The 22,799-nt window shown below is 35.6% G+C and overlaps 1 protein-coding gene across 5 annotated transcripts in view; it reads left to right on the forward strand.

Annotated features, from left to right (window-relative positions):
• RPS6KA3 (ribosomal protein S6 kinase A3) overlaps positions 1–22,799 on the forward strand; it is a 114,292-nt gene that overhangs the window by 19,489 nt on the left and 72,004 nt on the right. For 3 of the 5 annotated variants that reach the window (XM_025857496.2, XM_025857493.2, XM_073901985.1), the window contains one exon: positions 9,919–9,975. In XM_025857496.2, coding sequence (XP_025713281.1) covers positions 9,919–9,975 — 57 coding nt within the window. Of the gene's footprint in view, positions 1–2,896; positions 3,014–3,171; positions 3,266–4,245; positions 4,283–9,918; positions 9,976–22,799 lie in introns of those variants that run through there. The other 2 variants (XM_025857495.2, XM_025857497.2) reach the window with 2 other exon arrangements.

Here is a 22,799-nt window from a genome sequence, read left to right on the forward strand (position 1 = left end):
TTGTCAAGCTGGAAGAGCTCTTAGATAACCACATATTTTATGCATGAAGAAACCACAATTCAAGAGAGGCTTAAGGACTTGCCCACAGTCCTGTGGCAAACTTTCAAATCCATGCTGGCCAAGGTTCCATCTAACTCTTAGGGATTGCAGATAAGTACCAAAAAATAGTGACTTTTCCACAGTCACACTGCTTTTTAGAAATAAACTTATGGCAAATCATGTTTACCTTATATTCCCTACTTTGTTTTATCTAATTTTACGGTTTCTTCCTTCTTTAAATGCCCTATTGAGAGTGTGAATATATTCAAAGGGATTGCTTTTAGGAGATTATGATTTTAAATATTATGTCTGAACATGAATATGTTCGAAAATTGAACCATTACCCTCTTAGAATAGTACAGTTAACAAATGGACACTTTAAGAACATGTGTTATGGAGGACTCTAGGTTTCTCTACTTTTGATTAAAAAACTTTATAGAGAAAACTGAGCAAAGGTAGATGTCTAATGAATTCTAACAGCATTTCTGTGTAGGAGTATGAGCTTTGGATTCAGACTTCTGTTCGGTTATCTTATCTGCAAACCTAATAGCTCTGTGATCTTGGAAAAGTTACTCAGTTTTTTCTTCTCTGCTATACATAATAACACACCTCATGGTTTATTAATGATTAATTGGGATTAAATGAGAGAATATATGTAACATGGCTAACACTGTATTTTGAACAAAATGAGCATTGTGTAAGGGATGGCTACGGTTATTAATTCCTTGAGCCAGTAGTTTTTTATAAGAATATTAATTTCTGAATGACTGCTTTATTTCTTTATTCACTTTCTTTATCATAATCAGAAAATATGATCTGTACAATTCCTGCTTTGAAGACTTTTGGATTTACTTTATGGTCTAGACATACTCTTTATAATTTTTCATAGATACTTGAAAAGAACCCATATTCTTTTTACATTATAAAATTCAATATCTACCTAATCTAATGTAAATTACTTCAAATGCTTTGTCCTTATTTCATTTATTCTAGCAGATACTAGTGTGCTAGTTTCCCCTCCTGTTTTGTGTTTGTTCATTTCATGTTATAGTCCCCAAAACATCTTTTGTGTTTTGTGGTTAGTCTGTGATTTAATGTTTTTAATGACTTGTTTGAAAAAATAACATGTTAATTGTAGAAGATCTGAAAAATAGTGAAACATACACAGAAGGAAAAAAACATTTTTACTCTTACTAAGATATATCATTATTAAAAGATTTAAATGTGATTAAGAGCAGGGGTTTTAGATTCAGACTTGGGTTTGAATTTAGGCCCTGTTTACTAGCCTTAGGCACAATATTAGACTTTTTTATTTATTTGACAAATATTTATTGAGCACCTGCTTTGTGCCAGGCCTTTTGCTAGGGGCTGAGGATATAGTGCTTAAAAAGATTGACATACCCATCTTGGCTTAATTTCCTCATTTGTAAATTAGTGATAATGCCTCACAGAGTTGTTAGAAGCATCAAAGGTGGTCTATAGTACTTAACACTTGCCTGATGTGTGGTAATTGCTCAGTAAATGATAGCAATAATTATCGCTATATGTATTAAATGCTAATTGCATTTTTAGTCCAAATCAGATGATCTTTTTAATTGGCTATAGGTTTTTGCCTCACATTTTATTTTTGGCCTCCATATTACAAACTCTTTCTTTTTCTTTATGCTTTTCTAGTCTTACGTCTTTTGTTTGAGTTTCTCTTTAAAGCAGTAAATAATTGTATGGGCTTTTTAACCTTTTAAATATAACCTGTCACTCTTAAAGTTTTTATTATCAAGTATTTCAAACACATAGTATAGAATAGTATAGAGAGAATAGTATAATGAACTACCATATTCCCATTACCCAGCCTCCAAGATTGTCAACTCATGGCCAGTCTTACTTTATCTGTACTCCCCTCATGCCCACACACACATTCTCTCTTCCCCTCCCTGGCTCCAGTGGATTATTTTGAAGCAAATCCTAGATACATATATTCAGATGTAAATATTTCATTTATATCTCTTAAAAGATGAAGACTTTTAAAAACACATAACCACCATAACATCATCCCTCATAAAAATGTCAGTAATTCTGTAATAGCATCAAATTCCAGTAAGACACTTTCTTTAAATTAGACACTTTAAACTTTACATTTCTAACATTATTTCTTTTGAAATGATTTCTATCATCTTAAGTTTTTTATTCTTTCTTTGTGGTTTGTTTTTTTCTTCTTCTGACATATGGATTGTTTTTATTTGAGGAGGTTATGAAATACTGAAGAAAGAATTATAGAGCTAGAAAGACCTGGGTTTGAGTCCTCCTCTTGCCATTCACTAACTTTGCTGAGCCTTGGTTTCCTCATCTGTAAAATAGGGGTGATTATACCTACCTTATGTTCTTAGGGTTGAATGTGATGCTTTCATAAAGTAGTTTTTACAGTCTTTGCCAGTTATTATCTTCTCTCGTGATTTGGACTGTAATAAAGAAATACAATTTTTGGTTATCATATGGTTTCTTAAAACATTCCAAAATTTATATTTATTAGCTAACTACTAAAAATAGTGGTTTTTAAATAATCCTTTTAGGACAGAGAGAACTGAGAATCTTTTTCTCCCTTCTTCCACTACCTCTTTTATTTGAGTCTACATTAATTTAGCTTGAGATTACAAATCTTACCTTTAACTTTCTAAGTTTTATATTGTTTATATGCTTATATCAACTATTTACTCTTCATTATTGACCCTTTCTCCTTTAGTGGGGTTAATTATTTTATTCATTTGTTTCTAGATACTAAGTTGATGTCAGTATACTTCACCAGTTCTTCCCTACCTCAGTGTTCTTAAGTTCTTATTTTGATTCTCTTTCAATGGTCTAGGATGTACCTTTGAACAATTTATGAAAAAAGATACTACCAGGATGGTGAAATTTTATAAGACTTTGCTGATCTAAGAATAATTTCCTGTGACCTTTGTACATGAAAAACTAGGACAAGGTATACAATTCTTAGATCATAACTTTTCCCTTTCAACTCTCTGTAAGTCATTACTTCATTGTCTCTGGCATTTTATTGTTGCAGAGGAAAAATCTGAGGTCATTCTGATTTTAGTTTCTTTGAAAATAACCTATTTTTTTCTGCTTGTATGCTTGTAGGATTATATCTTTATCCTTGAAATTTAAAAACATTTGCCAGGATATGTCTTGGTGTTGATGATCTCTGTTGAACCTTCTCAGTCTCCAGTCTCAGGTATTTTTTTTTTTTCAGAACTGGAAAGTTTTCTTATACTTTTGATTGATTAAAATGCTCTGTTTTTTTTTTCTTTAGGAACATCTGTTATTCATAGATTATTTCTATGTCTGTCCTCCATAGTTTTTTAATCTTTTCTTTCATATTTTTTCATTTATTCAAGTTTGTCCTCTGTGGCATGGATTCCGTTTTCTGCAGTGTCGATTCTAATATTTGCTATTCACAATGCAGATTTAATTTTGGCTACTGTGTTTTCATTTCTTTATTCTTACCTCAACATACTCCTGTTTCATAAGCAGAATTCCCCTTAGGGGTACACTCCAAAAAACATAAGGTGGATTCAGGCCTAAAGTGTATCTATTTTCTGAGGCCACAACAACAGGACCATACAGAAAAAAAAAAGGCTTCTGAAAGGGTCCTCTAAAGCTTAAAAACATAGATATAACCAGAGGTCATTTCTACCCTAGTCTAGAAAATAGAACAGTCTTGAGTACTAGCAGGCCTTCAGTTGCATGAGGAATAGCAAAGCAACCCATAAGGGCAACTTAACTAGAAATAATGGATTTTTCCAATTATATTGATTGTGTTTTTTCCTCATCATAAAAATAATAAATAATAAATGCATATAATTTTGAAAATACAGTACAAGAAGAAAATCCTATGACCCAGGTAACTACTGATAAGATTTGATATATGTTTTTCCAGTTACACACATGTTGGGGGGGCACAAAATTGGGTCATGCTGTATAGTTTTGTATCCTTTTTAATTTAATATATTACAAGCATATTTTTGCATCATTAATTTTTTGAGGCCCTTATTTTAACCATTGCATAGTATTCCTACATATGAATAGATGTGTTATGATTTATTTAACCAGTCCCCTGTTGGTCATTTAGATTGTTTTCTATTTTTCAGTATAATGAGTATGATGAATATCACTGTACATAAGTCTTTATGCACATCTCTGATATTTCCTTAGGATAAATGAGGAGCTGATTCTTAATCCTGTCATATTGGTAAGGATTATATACATTCCTTATTAAGAATATAAAATGCTTGTTTCTTATTGTTTCAATGTGATTGCATAGAAGATTCTTTGGATTCTGAACAATTTGATGGTATCTGAACTGAAATTCAAGAGAGGTTTCTCATGCCTCATCCTCAGCAGCTTCATGGGACTCCTGTTGCATATGCTTTGGGCAGGAGAGCCACTGCTGATTTCAGGGAGTTTGGAAGGCAAATATACTTGTGGGAACTTGAGGGTGGTTAAAAAAAATACGGTCCTTGTTCATTCCCACAACCTGGTCTCCAAATTAGTACACCAGGCCTCTGGACCCTTTCTTTTCCTCCTCCTTTCCTATTATTTCAGGCTTTTATTCTCTGTGAAGAATTCTTTTCTCCCAGTGTTCATACGTATATTTCATTTCTATGTAGGAGGATGTCAGTAGATGATATTTCCTAGTAATCTCAAGGTAGCATATTGTCAGTCACAGATAATTTTTTTAGTTCTAGTATACTTGTACATGATGATCTGCTGGACTCAAAGCATTTTTTTAATGTATTTTATATTTTCTTCAAAGGTATCAAACAGCAACCTGGAAATGTGCATTGTTGTAACATACCATTACAACAAAACAATCTGTTTAATAAAGTTGCTTAAAACAAAATTTTTATTTAGTAAAATATTCTTATTTTTAACATTTGAGAATTTTCCTTAAAATACTTGGGAATACTCTAGAAGTCCTGAAACCTTGGTTCAGAATTACTGGTTTGATTTTTTTTTTTAATTGTTCATCCTTTTTAAACCAGAAAGATGATTTTAGTGATAATTTCATACCACAACCTTAGAAGTTATTTTGAAAACAATTCCTGCTGAAATGCAAGCTAACAGTCTCCTTTGTCTGATTTGTTCTGATGAGACCCATATTGTACGTTATTCTTATTTTTGACTTTTACACATTTCAGACTAACAGAGTAAAGCATGATTAGCATTTCCTAACCTTTTCTAGTATTTCACATAATATTTGCATATGTACAATCTGCCAAGCTCTGCAGTTTTTTGGCTAGAAGGCATAATGGTGGGATGAGAGAGGATAAATACATTTGCCTCACTTTTAAACTATTCTTTTTTGTCTGTACTCATTCTTTGGCCACATTGTATGAAAATATACTACACTTATGAATGATCTCTTTCACCCTGGTTGGTGGGAAATTGGCTGTATTAAGTAGCAAAACAAGTATCTCAGCACTCTCCTGTACTTCTTCATTGCATTATGTCTTTAGAAGTTAACTGTAGAAATGTATATATTACACAATTCAGGCAAAAGAGAGGGAACAGAAAGTAGCATTTACTGAGCATCTACTATCCTTTGGTGGATCCATTTAAGTACAACATCCCTGTGAGGTAGATATTATATGCATCTTACAGATGAAGAGACTGAGGCTCAGAATGTTGAGTAACTTGCCCAAGGCCACGTAACTATAGCAGTAAGTGACAGAGCTGGGATTTAAACCTGGTACTAGTGAGACGCAGACCATATGTTTTTTCTGTTTCTTAAAATTAAATAAGTTTTCTTACTTAATAGGTACTATTCCTTGAACTTTTGGAACTATAGAAATTGCAGTATCAAGTCAGACTGATGGCCCATGTAACCTAATCTCTAGTGAAGCCAGGAGTCATTTTTCAAAAAGGAAACTTACTAGCTGCATGAGTAATTATGCTCATTTCTAGTAGGTAATATTTGAATCCTTGTTTTGATGAAAGGATTGAAGTAAAAGTGCTTTTTAAAGTAAATTTTTGTAAAGCTTCACCATATGTAGGATAATGTTGGCTTTTATATTTTCCTTCCTTAAAATTAAATTGTTCAAAATTTTCAGTCTTTCCTAAACTCAGAAAGGAAGTAGATATTTTTGCAAAAGGTAGAGCGTAAACTACCTTTAGATCATGTTTCACTTAATTTTTTTTTCAGATTGCTTTGTTAGTATATTACTGTTAATTGGCTGGGTGAATTGTTTAGAAAAGAAATAAAAGATTTATGGATTACATGAAGATGAAAATAGCGAAGAGACTGATTAGCAGATTCAGAATCTTTTTTATAGAAGCTGTAGCAATCCTATAGAGGATCAGAACTAGAAAAAGATGAATCAAAAACTTAAAATTTAAGGCTTTATTCATGAGAGTAAGTGTACCAACAAGTATACAGGGCTTAGTCGCAGTATAAAGAAGGCAAGGATTTAATCAACAGAAAATTTAGTATGACTCAGGAGTGTGTTTTGGGCATATCAAAAATAATGCATATGTGAACTGCATTAATATAAGTTTATTATCTAGGACAAGGGAGGTGATATGCTCTTTACTCTTCATTGGTCATATCAAGGCTAGAATATTAATTGAATGCAGTTCTGTATACTGCCTTTAAGATGAATTGGGTGCATGCTCAGAAAAGAAGGTGGTCTTATCTATCTGAAAGGAATGTTTAAATGAACTTGAGTTGGCTAGTAAAGAACAGACTCAAGATGGTTTACTGTCATAGGTGTAGATTTACTTCCAGTTATTTTACAGATAGAATACAGGCAAGTTAGTCATCATATATTAGTAATCCTACTAAAGGGAGTTTGTAGCTGAGGAAAATTACTATATAATGAAGAATTTTATCTAGGCTGCCTGGTGAGGTAGTACATTCATGTCCTGATAGTGTTCAAATCTAGGTGAGAATGGCAAAAAAAGAATTGAAGCATATGATGTTTATTTGGAACGAAAGACTTTCAAGATCCCTTACCAATCCTAAATGTTTTGATTCCAAGATTAAAAGGACTTTATGGAGTATTATTTTATCCTCATGAAGCTACCTCACCTTAATAATAGTAATTTGCGTTGGTACAGCGCTTTATGATTTAAAGTACTTCTTTTAAGTTATCTCAGTTTTGAGTCTAACATAACCCTTTGGATAGACAAGGCAAGCATCTTCATTTTGAAAAGATAAGATAATAGGCTAGGTAGGAGACAGTCTGAATTGCCCAAAATAATAAAGCTTATAAGTGGCAGACCTAGGACTCTATCCCTGGTCTACCATTCCAAGTTTAGTGCTGTTTCTACTATACCAGTTGACCTTAAAAGTAAGTTATTAGTTGTAATTCTTGCTTTGTATTACATTGAAAATTGCAAGAAGCAGATGGTTCTCAAATTATATTCCCATGGAAAGTGTAATTGTAGCTCAGTTAGATGAAGGGTTCTAAAAGTCAAATAACTGGGAGCCATTCAGATTTGTATTATAGAAAGAGAACTCTGCCTACCAATTAATGAGAAAATCTAGTTTGTACTACTAGATGAATGATGGTACCATTCACAAAGATAGCAAATATAGGAGAAGTAGCAGATTGGTGAGCCATAAAAGGGGTGACTGAATTTTGGATATAATTAAAATGGCTACCATTGATTGTTTACTAAGTGTCAGGCACTGTGCTTGGGATTTTATATCACTTATCTCACTTAGTCTTTACCACAACTCTCTGAAGATGAGACTTTTAAGTCTCTACTTCTCATACGAAGAAACTACAGCTTAGTTTCAACAACTTGTCCAAGGCTTCATACTTAGCTAAAGAGCAGAAATTTGAGTCCAGTTGTCTGACTCTAAAACTAGTGTTCTTAAGAGCTAGTTTAAGGTTTGTCTGTGATGTTTGGATAAAAATGATCAGTATTCAGTTGAATAAATGGTTGTGGCTTTTGGGAGAAAGATGTCTCCTGGAGTTATTTGAGTCCTTACCATATAAGTGGGCAATACTATAGTCTCTGAAGGTGGCCTAGGATAATAAAGATTTTATAACTGCCTCCCCTTTTCTGCATTTTAGCACCATTTCTGTGCTTTGTAATATTGTATAGGCATTCCCTAACCTAGGAACATACTCTGTGAGTGTTTGAAAATGAAAGGTACTCTTTTTACAAGTCAGTAGACCTGTGAGATCCTCTAGGTTGGGGGCCATGTTTTATTAACCTTTCATCTATGGCTTGGTGCCTAGAACATAGCATGAATGAAATGAAATGGGTGGGTGAATGGATGGATAAATAGGGATTTGGAGAGTAGAGAGAGTTCAAATTCAGAGCATCTGCCTCATGTGGGATGTAGGGTAATGGGTGGGCTGCCTTTTATTTTTCAGTTGGTAATGCTCCAAAGATGGTTAGCTTAGATCCTTCTACATTTGTTGAATAGACAAGTGGTCAAGGACATTTACTCCTTTTTCCATTGAAGTAACTAGAGAAGACCCTGTGTTCTTGACTTCTGGTTTGGTTTGGTTTTGTTATTAATTACACAAATAATACATATTCATTGTAGACACATTAGAAAATTCAGATATGCAAAAACAAACATATTTTACATTGTCTAAAATTCTACCACCCAGAAATAGCCACTGTTAACATTTTGGTGTATATCCTTACAGAGTTTTTCCCATACAAATATATACATTGAAATATGTATATATTTATTTAAAATGGGATCATTACAATCCATATTTTTTTGTAAACTGCTTTTTCACTTATTACATGTGACTGTCTTTCCATGTCAATAAATTTACATCTTTATTATCATTTTTAATGACTGTATAGTATTCCATTATATGAATGTACCATCATATATTTAACTAGTTCTCTATTGTTAAGAATTTAGGTTTCCAATTTGGAGTTCTTTTTGGAAAAAGTTATGGTGAGCATTCTTGTATGTACATCTTTGCACACTTGTTTTAATACAGACTTAGACTACCTTCCTAAAAGGTTGTGCTGATTTATACTTTCTCCAGCAGTATATCCTGAGTGCTCTTTTCCCTATACTCATATTAGTGCTGGGTGTTATTTTTTCTGTTAATCATTACCAGTTTGAAAGGCAAAGGTATCTTTCGGTTAAATGCATTTATTTGATTAGTACTAAGGCTGAACTCTTTTTTCCCTTATTGCTCATTTCTGTTGAGGTTCATCATTTTTTCTTACAGGTTTGTAAAACAAAGTTCTTTATGTATTGAGGATACCAACCCTTTGTCATATGTTGCTTTTTTTGTAATAAATTTGTCTTTTATCTTTTTTGTGTCTGACAGATGACATTTTAAACTTTTATCGATTCAAATGTTATTTTTTTCCTTTATGATTTCCACCTTCCTTACCCCATAAATATTATTTACCTATATTTTCTTCTAATACTTCTATAATTTGATTTTTGACATTTAAATGTTTTATGCACCTGGAATTGATTTTGATATGGAGATCTAGTTTATTTTCCCCCAAAATAATCAGTTCCCCTGATTAATCAGTGGAGTTGGAATTTAGAGTGTGTTTTGCCAAAGAAAGTATTGTAAATGATGTTCAGTGAGGTTTAAATAACACCATTTGTAATGCATTTAACTATTAAAATAACCTCAAGGGCTCACCTGGAAAGGTAATCATCATTTATTATATCATTTCCATGGAAAATGTTTTTATAGTTAACTTTTAAAGCACAACCTGTTGCATATTGGCAACTACATACTTATATGGTGGTTTGGTATTTCATTAGAACCCTGTAGGGGTGAAAATATTCCTATGTGATTTTGTTTTGTCTGCCTTCATTTAACTTTAACGGATGTGAAATCTGTGTTGGTAACTTTCTACTTGCTGTGCTTTTCACAGAATGGACAGCAAATTATGGATGAACCTATGGGAGAGGAGGAGATTAATCCACAAACTGTAAGTAAAATACTGTATCATAAGGGTTGTAGATAAATCAGATACCATAGAATTTAAGGATTCTTATTTTTAAACTGAGCACAGTAATGATCTTATGGTATTAGAAACTTGTTGATGCTTTCACATTAATTTTACCAAAATATAGTCTTGAATATGCTGTGCCATTTTTAAAAACTGTTTAATAAGACTGATTTTAAGAGAATGACAAGACAAATTGCTTTATATTGTTGAAAGTTTTTCATTAGTACATTAAAGCTTATTTTTAAAGATTTTATTGATTTATTTGAGAGAGAGCACGAGCAGGGGTTGGGGAGGGAGAGGGACAAGTAGACTCCCCACTGAGCAGGGAGCCCCATGAGGAGCTCCATCCCAGGACTCTGGGATCATGACCTGAGCCAAAGACAGATGCTTAACGAACTGAGCCACCTAGGTACCCCCTTAAAGGTATTTTTTTAAAAAATCAAACTAAACAAAGATTTATTAGAGACAAAAATATAAAGGTGATACTTTATAGAAGTATTAACATAGAAGATGAATGTTCACCATTTCCTCATCTTGTTTTTTTTTATTCACTTCTAAGTCCCCAGCACCTAGACCAGTGACTGGCACATAATAGACACTCATTAAATATTACATAAATGAATTAATAAATTTTCCTACCTTTAAGATATCCATTGTTAGCACACTTAGTATCTTCATTTTATTCTGTACGTAAGATAGTTATTACTGGTATTTACAAAATATGTATATTCTCCAACTTGCTCTTTTCACTTAAAGTCTAGAACATCTTTTTATGACAGTACATGTAGATCTTCTTTTGAAATTGTTGCATGATATTCCTATTTTTTTAGATTTTATTTGTTTATTTGAGAGAGAGAGAGCAGGGGAAGGCAGTGAGGAAGAGCAGAGGGAGAGGGACAGGCAGACTCCGTGCTGAGCACAGAGCCCCACATGGGGCTCCATCTCAGGACCTTGAGGTCATGAGCTGAGCGGAAACCAAGAGTCGGACACTTAACCAACTGAGCCATCCAGGCACCCCTGTTCCATGATACTCTATTTTATGCATGTCCTACACTTAATGGAATTTCCCTCTATTTATTTTTGTGAACTTGTGTTTCAGTAGGATATAGTTTTAGAGAAGAATGTGCTATAACAAAGGGTATGAACATTAAATCTCAATAGACATAGGAGCACCTGGTTGGCTCAGTCGGAAGAGCATGCAACTCTTAATCTCAGGATCGTGAGTTCGAGCCTTACATTGGGTATAGAGATTACTTAAATAAATTTTTTTTTTAAATTAATTTCAGTAGACATTGCCAGATTGCTGTCCAAACCAAAAAGCTTGTAAAAATGTTACCGTATGAAAGTACCTGTTCAACCATACCCTATTCAACACTGGATATTATTAGAAACTATTTTTCATTTGAGCCACTCTAAATAAATAATACTTTCTCATTTCAGTTTCATCTCATTTGATTATTAATGAAGTTGAGTATCCATGTATTACTGGCCTTTGTGTTTTTGGTTGCTTATCTCCTTGGGGTCTGTGTGTTCATATATTTTCTGGATATTAACTCCATGTCTTTAATGTATCTTGCAAATATTTTCTCCCTATTTTGTAACATTGATTATGTGGTCTTTCATTGTTTGTATACAGAAGTTTTCATTTTTAAATGGTCAGATCTGGCTTCTGGGCTTTGTGTTTTGGGTTAGAAGATCCTTTCCTGCACCAAGGTTATAAAAATAACCTCTTAAATTTTCATCTACCACCTCTATAGTTTTGTGTTTTACATTTAGATCTGTGGTCTACTTGGAATTGTAGTATCCATTATGACATAGAAATCTAACTTTTTCCAAATTGCTTGTTGTCCTAATCTCTACTTACTGAACAAATAAAACCTATTCAACTTATTTGAGATTTCTCTTTTATCATATATAAATTTGCCGTATTCTCCTGGTGTTAGTTTCCTAGGGCTGCCCTAACAAAATACTATGAACTGGGTGGCTTAAAATAACAGAAATTTATTATCTCACAGTCAGGAGGACACCAAAATCTGTGTCCACAGAGCCATGCTCTTTGAAGGCCCTGGGAGGGGATCTTTCCTTGCTTTTTCCAACTTCTGGTAGCTGCCAGCAGTCCTTGGCATTCCTTGGCCACATCACTCCATTCTTTACCTCTGTTGTCACATGGCATTTTCCTTATGTGTCTCCATGTCCAAATTTGCTTCTTCACATAAGGATACCAGTTACTGGATTATGGCCCACCTTACTCCTGTATGACCTCATTTTAGTATTACTGAATCTACAAAGACCGTGTGTTCAAAAAAGATCACACTCCCAGGTACTGGGATTACAAATTGAACGTACCTTTTTGGAAGACACAGTTTCAACCCATAGCATCCCTGAATGTCTTGACTTCACATATATTTTCAATTACTGTGCTTTTATTATATGTTTTTTATATGTAGCAAGGCAAGCCCTCCCACCTTTTTTTTTTTTCAAAATTGTGGTCTTCGCATCTTCCAGATAAACTTTACAATCAATTTATCAAGTACTTCTGAAAAAGTTATTGGGATTTTATAAAAATTCCGTTAAATTTGCTAATTAACATGAAGAAAATTATTTTAATAATGTTGAGTCTTCACATTCCCAAAACATTTATTGACATTCTTTTATATCCTTTATCAAAATTTTATGGTTTCTTACATATAGCTTCGTACATTAATTTATTAAGATAATTCATGGTGGGGGCACCTGGGTGGCTCAGTTGGTTAAGTGACTGCCTTTGGCTCAGGTCATGATCCCGGAGTCCCCGGATCGAGTCCCGCATTGGGCTCCCTGCTAAGCAGGAAGTCTGCTTCTCCTTCTGACCCTACCCCCTCTTGTGCTCTCTCTCTCGCTCTCAGATAAATAAAATAAAATCTTTAAAAAGAAAAAAAGATAAATTCATGGGTATTTTATAGTTTTTGTTATAATGCAATGGGATTTCTTTTCTGCTGTCTTCTATCTGATTATTGCTAATACATAAAAATGTTAAATGTTGGGGCACCTGGGTGGCTCACTCAGTTAAGCATCTGCCTTTGGCTCAGGTCATAATCCCAGGGTCCTGGGATTAAGACCCATATCGGTCTCCCTGCTCAGCGGGGAGTCTGCTTCTCCTTCTCCCTCTCCCTCTGCCCCTCCCCCTGCTCATGTGAGCACTCTCTCTCTCTCTCTCAAATAAATAAAGATCAAATAAGTAATCTTTAAAAAATGTTAAATGTTTCTATATGCTTTTTAACATATTTGGAAAGTTTTCAGAAATCAATTTGTCATGAACATTTTGTCAGTTATGGAAGAGTGAGATCATTATAATCTTCTTCAAATCCTTCAATAGTTTTGTGCTTCCTTTAAATGAAGCCCAAACACTGCAGTGTGACCTATCAGGCCCTTTATAATAAGGTCTTTGTGTACTTCTCTGTATCCTTCCCAGCTGTACTCCTCTGCCCCCTCCTGAGAGTGTGGTCACTCCAATGCATCAGATTTTCTTTTGTTCCTAGGTCTTCATAGGTAATACTCCCTCTCTCAGAATTCTTTTCCCCTAGTACCCCTTCCAGTTAACTCCCAATCATCATTCAGATCCAAGTTTGATATCACTTCAACTGAGATATCTTCCTGGCACAACTACGAGTTCCATTTCGGCTTTGAGTTAAGCGTTTTTCCTTTGTGCTGCCATAGCAGCTTATGAGAACCCTAAATGGGAATACCACATTAGATTCCATTACTTATTTACTTATTCCCTACTAAACTGTGAGCTTGACCATGTCTGACTTATTCCTTGTTTTATATCTAGTATCCGGTAGGTATTCAATAAGTGCTTGTTAATTAAATGAATGCATAATGGGGCCCAAGCATGGGACCTGTGCCTGAGGTTACCTTCACATTTAGTCTAGATTTCTGTACGTCCCAGGCCATTTGAGGCTTTCTGTTTCATTCATCTGGAGTATATATTTATTAGCATTTAAGCAAACAGTAAGCATTAATACTGAGTTTTTCTGCCACCAGTTACCTGTTTTTCTTAGGTAACAATTTCTTTGGAAGGAAAACCTTCAAATTTTTTATTCTCTCTGTATCCTAGAAACATTTTCCATTGTGATATTATATGGCTCATACTTTCCCTCAGAGTACTCATGACATCAGTAACATTACATCTGGAAGAAAATTGCATTTTATAACCAGGTTGAAAAGGTGCAGGACAGGGTTGTGATATCGAGCCCTATATCGAGCTCCACACTGGGAGCTGTCCCCCTTCCTCTCTCCCTCCCTCCCCACCCACACTCATTAGCTCACGCTCTCTCCAAAAAAAAAAAAAAGAAAGAAAAGCAAAAAAAAAGGTACAGGACTACGGTATTACTAGCAATATGGGTGAAGTTGTTGAGCAGATCATTCCAGATTATAGGAATTAGGATTGAGTATAAAAAGCCTAATATTTACTATTTCATTGATGGTATTAAATCCAAAAGATTGTCAAAATATCTATTAGCCTTATACTTTTAAATTGTACTTGCCTTTAATGTACAACTAAAAGTTTTCATTTTGTCAATTACTGACAATTTAAATAACAAAAGTTGAGATGTTGCATTAGTTATCTATTTGGTGCATATCAAATTACCTCAGACTTAGTAGCTTAAAACAACATACATTTCTTTTTTATTGTTATGTTAATCACCATACATTACATCATTAGTTTTTGATGTAGTGTTCCAAGATTCATTGTTTGTTCATAACACCCAGTGCTCCATTCAATACGTGCCCTCTTTAATACCCATCACCAGGCTAACCCATCCCCCCACCCCCCTCCCCTCTAGAACCCTCAGTTTGTTTTTTCAGAGTCCATCGTCTCTCATGGTTCGTCTACAACATACATTTCTTATCTCACAGTTTCTGTGGGTCATTAATCTGGGCACAGCTTAATGGGATCCTTTGATTCAGGGTCTCTCACTGTAGTGAAGGAGTTGGCTAGGGCTAGGTTCTCATCTGAACCTTGATGGAAAAAGGTTCTTCTTCGAAGCTCACACGTTTGTTAGTCCAGATTCTTGGCCCATAGAAACTGTGAGATGATAGTTGTATGTATGGAGCTTGTCAACTAGTAGGCTTTCTTGTAGGTTGATTGGCCCCTTTTTAATGGGCTAGAACACAGGGTATGCTGAATAGCCAGTTTTGACCACAACAAGACTGTAGGATGGATGGAGAGTAACAGGAGAGAAGACGCCTGGGTCCTTTATTGACCTAATGATCGTGTGCTACCTCTTCACCCTGATTTACCCTCTTACCTATGGACTGCTCCGTGAGAAAAAAAAAAGGCACTTATATTGTTTGAGCCATTACATTTTGGGGTCTTTTTGTTGCAGCAGCTTAGTCTGAACTCTGACTACAGCTAATCATTCATTAACCAGGCACTTAATGAATTTCTATTAGGTGCCAAGAACTCTGCTAGGTTGTTGGAGATACAAAAGCATATGAGGGAAACTTGCAGTCTTTAAATGGCAAAATAAAGTTGTTTTTGTCTTCTTCTCTTCTGGTAAATAATCACCCAAAACATCAAGGAGAATAAGAAACAGAAACGTGATCTTTAAATTAGAATTCTGACTTGTGTAATTTGAACCACAACATAGAAATGTGAAAAGTAGATAAAAGAGTCATAACAGGAGGAAGTTAAAGGACCTAAGTGCTTTTAGAGGGGTATAGCAGCAGGAAGCATGCCTTATTTATTGCCCTCACAGCTCCGGAAGAGCTCAAGAATGAGGTCACCAGGTACCGTGGAAAGTGGAGGAATGGCATGGGGCTGAAAACAGAGAGTGGTTGAATGTCAGTATAAACAGCCTCCACTCTCTCCTCTCTCCTACCCCTGGAAGAGACAGGGGGTATTTTTTAGAGAAAAATGAATCAGAATAGCTCCAGACTTGGGGAACCCCAGATATAGTAGGAAGTGGTGTGAGGCACTGGGCTAGAAACAAGGAGATCAAGTGACCCATATCTTCCCGGCAGGAAGGTAAAGCCTTCTTTCATGAAGAAATTGAATGGTCCCTGATAAAAGACCTTTAGAAACAGACATTTAGGAGATCTTCAGTGTAAAGGCTATTTGGCCGATTAACCTACCAAAAAAGCCTAACAGTTGACAAGCTCCAGAACATGTGGTCTACTTCTTAGTGTCTCACTCTTAAGTATGACTGAAAAGCCAAATATCACTGGACATTTGAGAAAGGCTTCCAAACGAAAGAATAAGCTCTTGAAGGAACAGACAATGCAGTAAAAAGGAAAAAGAAAAGTTAAATTATTACCTTCTGAGTGTTAAAAGACAAAATTGATATGCTAAAATAAGAGTAGGATGCTATGTTTTTAATCAGAAAATTAAAAATGAGATAGGAATGTTTTGCATTTTAGTAGAATATTTAAAAGCTAATGTTAAGGAAATCTCAAAAAAAAAAACAGAGTAAGAGAAAGAGATGGAAAATAGGAGAGAAAAAGAAAGAAGCAATCTAACATCTACTTAATAGGAATTCCAGAGACAACAGGGAAATGGAAAGGAAGAAACTAGGAAAGAAATACCACATTTGTTTTTTCCCACATCTTAATATTTCTGAAATCGAAATGTTTGTTAAAGCCAATGATGTGACACATTTTAATTGGCTGCATTTTCTACTATAATGGTACAGTGATAATCATGCTCTTAGATTAGATGGAGTACTAAAATACCAAAAAAAAATTTTCCCTAATATGACTGTGAGTTGCTAGATTAAAATGGCCTACTGAAAGCCTGCTAATGAAAACAAACAAAACACCTACTCTCAAGAAGAATCATTATTGTGAATTATCAAACACCAGTGATACAAAACCCTAGAAGTTTTATTGGACTGAATGTGTCTCCCCGCAAAATTTATACGTTGGAGCCTAATCCCTGATGTAATGGTGTTTGGTGGTAGGGCCTTTGGGAGGTAGTTAGGTCATGAGGGCAGATCCCTCATAAATAGGATTAGTGCCCTTATAAAAGAGACCCAAGAGAGCTTCCTTGCCCCTTCTGCCATGTGAAGACACAGCTAGAAGATAGCTGTCTATGAACCAGGAAACAGATTCTCACCAGACACCAAATCTGCTGGTGATTTGGATTTGGACTTCCTAGCCTCCAGAACTCTGACAAATAAATTTCTACTGTTTATCATAAATGACTTAGTGTATGGTATTCTGTTATAGCAGCCCAGGTGGGCTGAGACAAGCTTTTAAGAGATTTTTAAAATATATAAAGGACGGGGTGTAAAAATAATATCAAACATTTCAACATTGGAAGTTAGAAGACAAGGAACAATGCCTTTGAAGTGCTTAGTGAAAATGATTTTCAACCAAGATATTTTCAGACATATACCTATTTTTAGGAAGTTGCTGGAAAGTGGGCTCTGCCAACATGAGATGGTTGTTAACAAGAAAAAGACATGAGATTCAGGCAACAAAGGATCCAACATTTATAAGCACAATGAAGAAAGTTCCTTCACATTGTGATGAATAAAGGGTGCTTCAGAAGACTAGTTCATTCAGTAGGCTTAGAGAGTACTCAGTCCAGATTGAAGCAGACAGATGATTCCAGGAAAGCTGTCTCCAAGGGAAAAAAATAGAAGTGATGAATTATCCAATAGGTTGGAGTACTGAAAATTCACTTAAGAGGCAGAGTGAGAAGAATTTGTAGGCAAAAAGAAAGCAAATTTTAAAACCAACTGCAAACTTAAGAAGAAAACAGAAGTTGTACACAAGAAATGTAACTAGAGTATATTCCTTACCTTGGCAGTGAACAGTGTTTGCATAATAATATATAAAAACTAAATACTAATTTAACCAAAATTTGTGATATGAGTTTTAAGTCATCTCTAATAGGATGTCTAAAGATAATATCTGAAATTGATGAGTCAAGAGGAAGTAGTATAAGGTTATTCTTTTTCCTTTTTTAAGTTTTTATTTAAATTCCAGTTAACATACAGTGTAATATTAGTTTCAGGTATACTGTAGTGATTCAGCACGTCAGTACATCAACGTGGTGCTCATCAGGACAGGTGCGCTCCTTAATCCCCACCACCTGTTTAACCCATTCCCCCCCACCTCCCCTCTTGTAACCATTCGTTTGTTCCCTATAATTAAGAACAATGGTGGGCCCCTCTCTTTTTTTCTCCTTTGCTCGTTTGTTTTGTTCCTTAAATTCCACATATGAGTGAAATCAGATGGTTTTCATCTTTCTCTAATGGACTTATTTCACTTAGCATAATTACTCTCTAGCTCCATTCATGTCGTTGCAAATGGCAAGATTTCATTCTTTTTGATGGCTCAGTAATATTCCATGGTATATATGTACCACTTCTTTATCCGTTTGTCAGTTGACAGACACTTGGTCTGTTTCCATAATTTGGCTGTTGTAGATAATGCTGCTGTAAACATCGGGGTGTGTGAATCCCTTTGAATTGAATTTTTTTATTCTTTGGATAAATACCTAGTATTGCGATTGCTGGACCATAGGATAGTTCTATTTTTAACTTTTTGAGGAACCTCCATACTGTTCTCCAGAGTGACTGAACCAGTTTGCATTCCCACCAGCAGCACATGAAGGTTCCCCTTTCGCCACATCCTCGCCAACACCTGTTGTTTCTTGTGTTGATTAGAGATAAATACCAGAGGGAGCAATGAAAAGAGCTGAAAGGGTACCAGGAGCACTAGGTACTGCTGCTTTTTGGTCATATAAGCCTTACAGCAATATCTGACCATCTAACCATTGATAAAAATTTAAGTTAACTAGAATTTAAAGTAAAACTAGTTATAACTGGTATAATCAAGTAAAAATTCACAGAAGACATAAAATTTTGGTATAGGTTTTTAGAAGTAAATGTCAATATTTGGGTGAAGGTATTCTCATGGGACAGTGATGTAAACAAAAGCCAAAGGGGGAAAAATGTGAGAGGTAGCTAAATCAGTTTGACTAAAATGATAATCATAAAGGAAAGGCAAATTTCTCCTAAACATAAAATACTTTCACTCAGATCTTCTTGACATACGGAGCTGCCTCTGTGTTGTATCTTGAACATGTCCCCTGGTTTCTGTTTGTAGCAGAGTCATTTCATTCTGGCTGGATTGTTTCCTCCTTCACACCTCATCTCTTCTCGCTTCCCTTTGTTCTTTTACCTGCAATCTGCCTTCTTCCCAGATCCTAGATCCACTTCTCTTCCATCTCCTGAAATTTTAATACTCTTTTCCTTTATTCTGGATTTTTAAAAGTTCAATTCTTTCTTGTCTTTACTCACTTGAAGTAAAAATTTTTATATTCTCCATGTATCTCATAAAATATAAGAACTTTATCCAATTAAATTGATTCATACCAGAATATAACAAGTAGTCATCACTTTCCTTTATCTCCCTCCCCCAGGGATGTTTGCATATATTAATCCATATTTTATGTATAATTCATTGAATTTTTCACCAGTTAACTTGTTCTAGCTGGTGTTGTTTGTTCTCCCTCCCCTGCTGGAGAGACTTGATTATTTTTAGCCTTTATTCTGGTGGAGCTGGGGAGAGACTATCTTCATAGCAGAAGAGTGCTATATAGTACCTTAAGCCAAGATATCTTCCTGGACTCTGGAATTTCCCTTTTCTCAATTGGCTAGAGGACTCCATGTTCTGTATGATCCATGCTGAAGAAATAGGGAGTCTTTTTTTTTTAATTAACATATAATTATTTGTTTCAGGGGTACAGATCTGTGATTCATCAGTCTTACACAATTCACAGCACTCACCATAGTACATACCCTCCCCAATGTCCATCACCCACCCACCCCATCCCTCCCACCCCCCTCCACTCCAGCAACCCTCAGTTTATTTCCTGAGATTAAGAGTCTCTTATGGTGTATCTCCTTCTCTGGTTTCATCTTGTTTCATTTTTCCCTCCCTTCCCCTATGATGCTCTGTCTTGTTTCTCAAAATCCTCATATCAGTGAGATCATATGATACTTTCTCTGATTGACTTACTTCCCTTAGCATAATACCCTCTAGTTCCATCCACGTCATTGCAAATGGCAAGATTTCACTTTTTTGATGGCTGCATAATATTCCAGTGTGTGTGTGTACACACATATATATGTATATACCATCTCTTCTTTATCCATTCATCTGTTGATGGACATCTAGGCTCTTTCCATAGTTTAGCTGTTAGGGAGTCTTGACTATTTACATCTCTGTAGTCATCCAAGAACCATCATTAAAGCTATTTCTTGCTTAGTTGGGAAATAATTCTCTTAGTGGTTCGTACAGTACCAGGCAAAGGTTCTTCTGAGGCTTCAGAATTAAAGGAGATAAATAAGTACCTAGCACAAAAAGTGTTCATTTTCCTGTCCCCTTTCTTCCAGAGTCTGATCCTATTCTTTCAGACTATTCACCAGGGATAAAGTATGCCTCTTAGGAACTGTGGTGGTATCCAGTAATTTTGTGGCTGACAATAGGCCTGGCCTCAGACAAAATTGTGAAATGAGTTAATTTTCTCTTAACTTGGTCCTTTGACCCTTCTGTTTCTCTTATTATTTATTTCTGGTGACCATACATACATCAGTTATTTATGACATCAACTTCGTAAATATTACACGACTACAGTCTTTTTTTTAAAAAAGATTTTATTTATTTATTTGACAGAGAGAGAGAGAGAGAGCACAAGTAAGCAGAGTGGCAGGCAGATGGAGAGGGAGAAGCAGGCTCTCTGCTGAGCAGGGAGCCAGATGTGGGGCTCGATCCCAAGACCCCAGAATCATGACCTGAGCCGAAGGCAGCAGCTTAACCGACTGAGCCACCCAGGAGCTCCTGACTACAGTCTTATTAAACACTATTTATCGACAGTTTTTGTAGCTCTTGTATCATGGTCACATGCGTGATTGTCAAGAATTCGAGAAAGCTTGTTAAAAGTAATAGTGATAAAAATGGCTTATAAAGGTATAATGAAGATAGTTCATAGATGACCTTAAATGCCAGGTTAAGGAGCAGCACCCCATGAAGGACACAGGTAGTACACTGACAGTGCCCGCATTCTTTACAAATCCCCTGAAGTCATGATAGGCCTTTAATAGTAATTTCTTCCACTTGCACACATGCCGTTACTCTAGCAATTGTTCATATAGTAACCCTAAGGCTGCAGTAATGTGTATGATGGCCTTCACAGTATCCAGGGAATTTCACCAGTTCCCAGTTGTCCACTGATTTCTTCCATTTCCTTGAAGGTTCCTTCAGGCTGCTTTAAACCTTGCATTTGAACATCCAAAGTGATACTCATAGCCATGAGTCCCGCACATACTTGCACACCTCTTGCAGTCATCGTGGATTCAACACATAATAAACTATAGGAGAAGCCCTAGCGTAGTAGACAATAGACAGTGAAAAACCCACTCAACACAGGAAAGTACAATAGAGTGCTCATTGGCAGGGAACATTTGTGGAGTGGTGCATTGACAGCACTTACTGATTAATTGTGTAGAGTATTGTCTGTTGTTCTCTCATTGGCTGAGAGTATATTTTAGCACTCAGAGCATGGGAAAAATATAGTCTAGTACATGTAAGTATATACCACTTAGGAAAATATTCCTGAGATAAATAGCATTATAATTAGCACTGCATGGTGGCGTTAAATCGAGTATGTGTATAATTGGCAAATTTTCCAAACATGTAAGGTTTCCCTTTGCTACATTTTTGGCTCTCTTTCAGAGCTATTTTTTCACTTCCTAGTGTCCCTTTCATCCACGCATAAGAGCTTTAAAAAAAATAAAATCTCCCCCCCTTTTTTTCATGGCTTGCCTACCTCATGTGGTGCCTCTGATCCAAAATTGCCCCTCCTCTGCTGCAGTCTACACATTTTTTCAGTTTGAGTGATTTGATACACAAATGGAAAGAGAGCAAACTGATTTGATTAAGTTCTGTTCAAGTATGACTGGTTTATTGAGTCAATCTGAAATACTGTCATATATTGAAAGTTGTAACCTCTTTACTTACATGAGGGGAAAAAAAAAGTGTGGCTAGATTGACAAGCAATACTACCTAGGATGTATTACTGCTTACTGCAGTATTCCTGCCTGGGGCATTGGTACAGCTACCCCCTTGCCCTCTCTCCATGCTCGTGGGAAATGTTGCAAGGGGTCATTGAGACAGGACCTTAGAAGGAACCCATCTCAGTGCTCTAGGAAGCCACTACCATTTGCTTAAGGTTGGTGATATTTCCTATCTCTGATTTAAAACCATAGAACTTTAGCACTTTGCAACATTATCTACTGATGGACGTGTGCTAGAGAGTAATTCTTCTGTACTTAAATGGAAACCCTTAGATATTAAACCCTTCAGTACCTGAAAAACTGATCCATACAAAAAATCATATCCAGAGGACTCATTTCAGAAAACATGTTCATTTTAAGTTTCTATCCTAGGGGTTGACTTTTCTCCAGCATGGTTCTGCTTTCATGGACTTAAGAAAATGGTTGATAATTGGGTTTGACCAGGGTTGGGGTTTTGCCAGACAAATATAATGTATGCTATAGAAAAGTGTTCAGGAACTCTGCTGTGGACCCTCTACTGTCTTCTGGGTTTTATCACAAGTTTTAGCACTTCCTGGTCTCTGACTTAAGTCAGCCACTGGCCATACATAATACACACTCCTTCCCCAGATAGACTTGCCTGATTATGCTCCCACCAACATCACAGCCATTCCGACTTTCAAGAAAGTATGAACTTGAGCAACAAGTTCCTTAACTTCTCTTTACCCCTCAGTTTCTGCATCTGTAGTATGA

The sequence above is a fragment of the Callorhinus ursinus genome, unplaced genomic scaffold (genome assembly GCF_003265705.2).
Source record: "Callorhinus ursinus isolate GAN/ISIS: 27379988/994484 unplaced genomic scaffold, GSC_fseal_2.0 scaffold16, whole genome shotgun sequence".
Taxonomy (NCBI): Eukaryota; Metazoa; Chordata; class Mammalia; order Carnivora; family Otariidae; genus Callorhinus; species Callorhinus ursinus.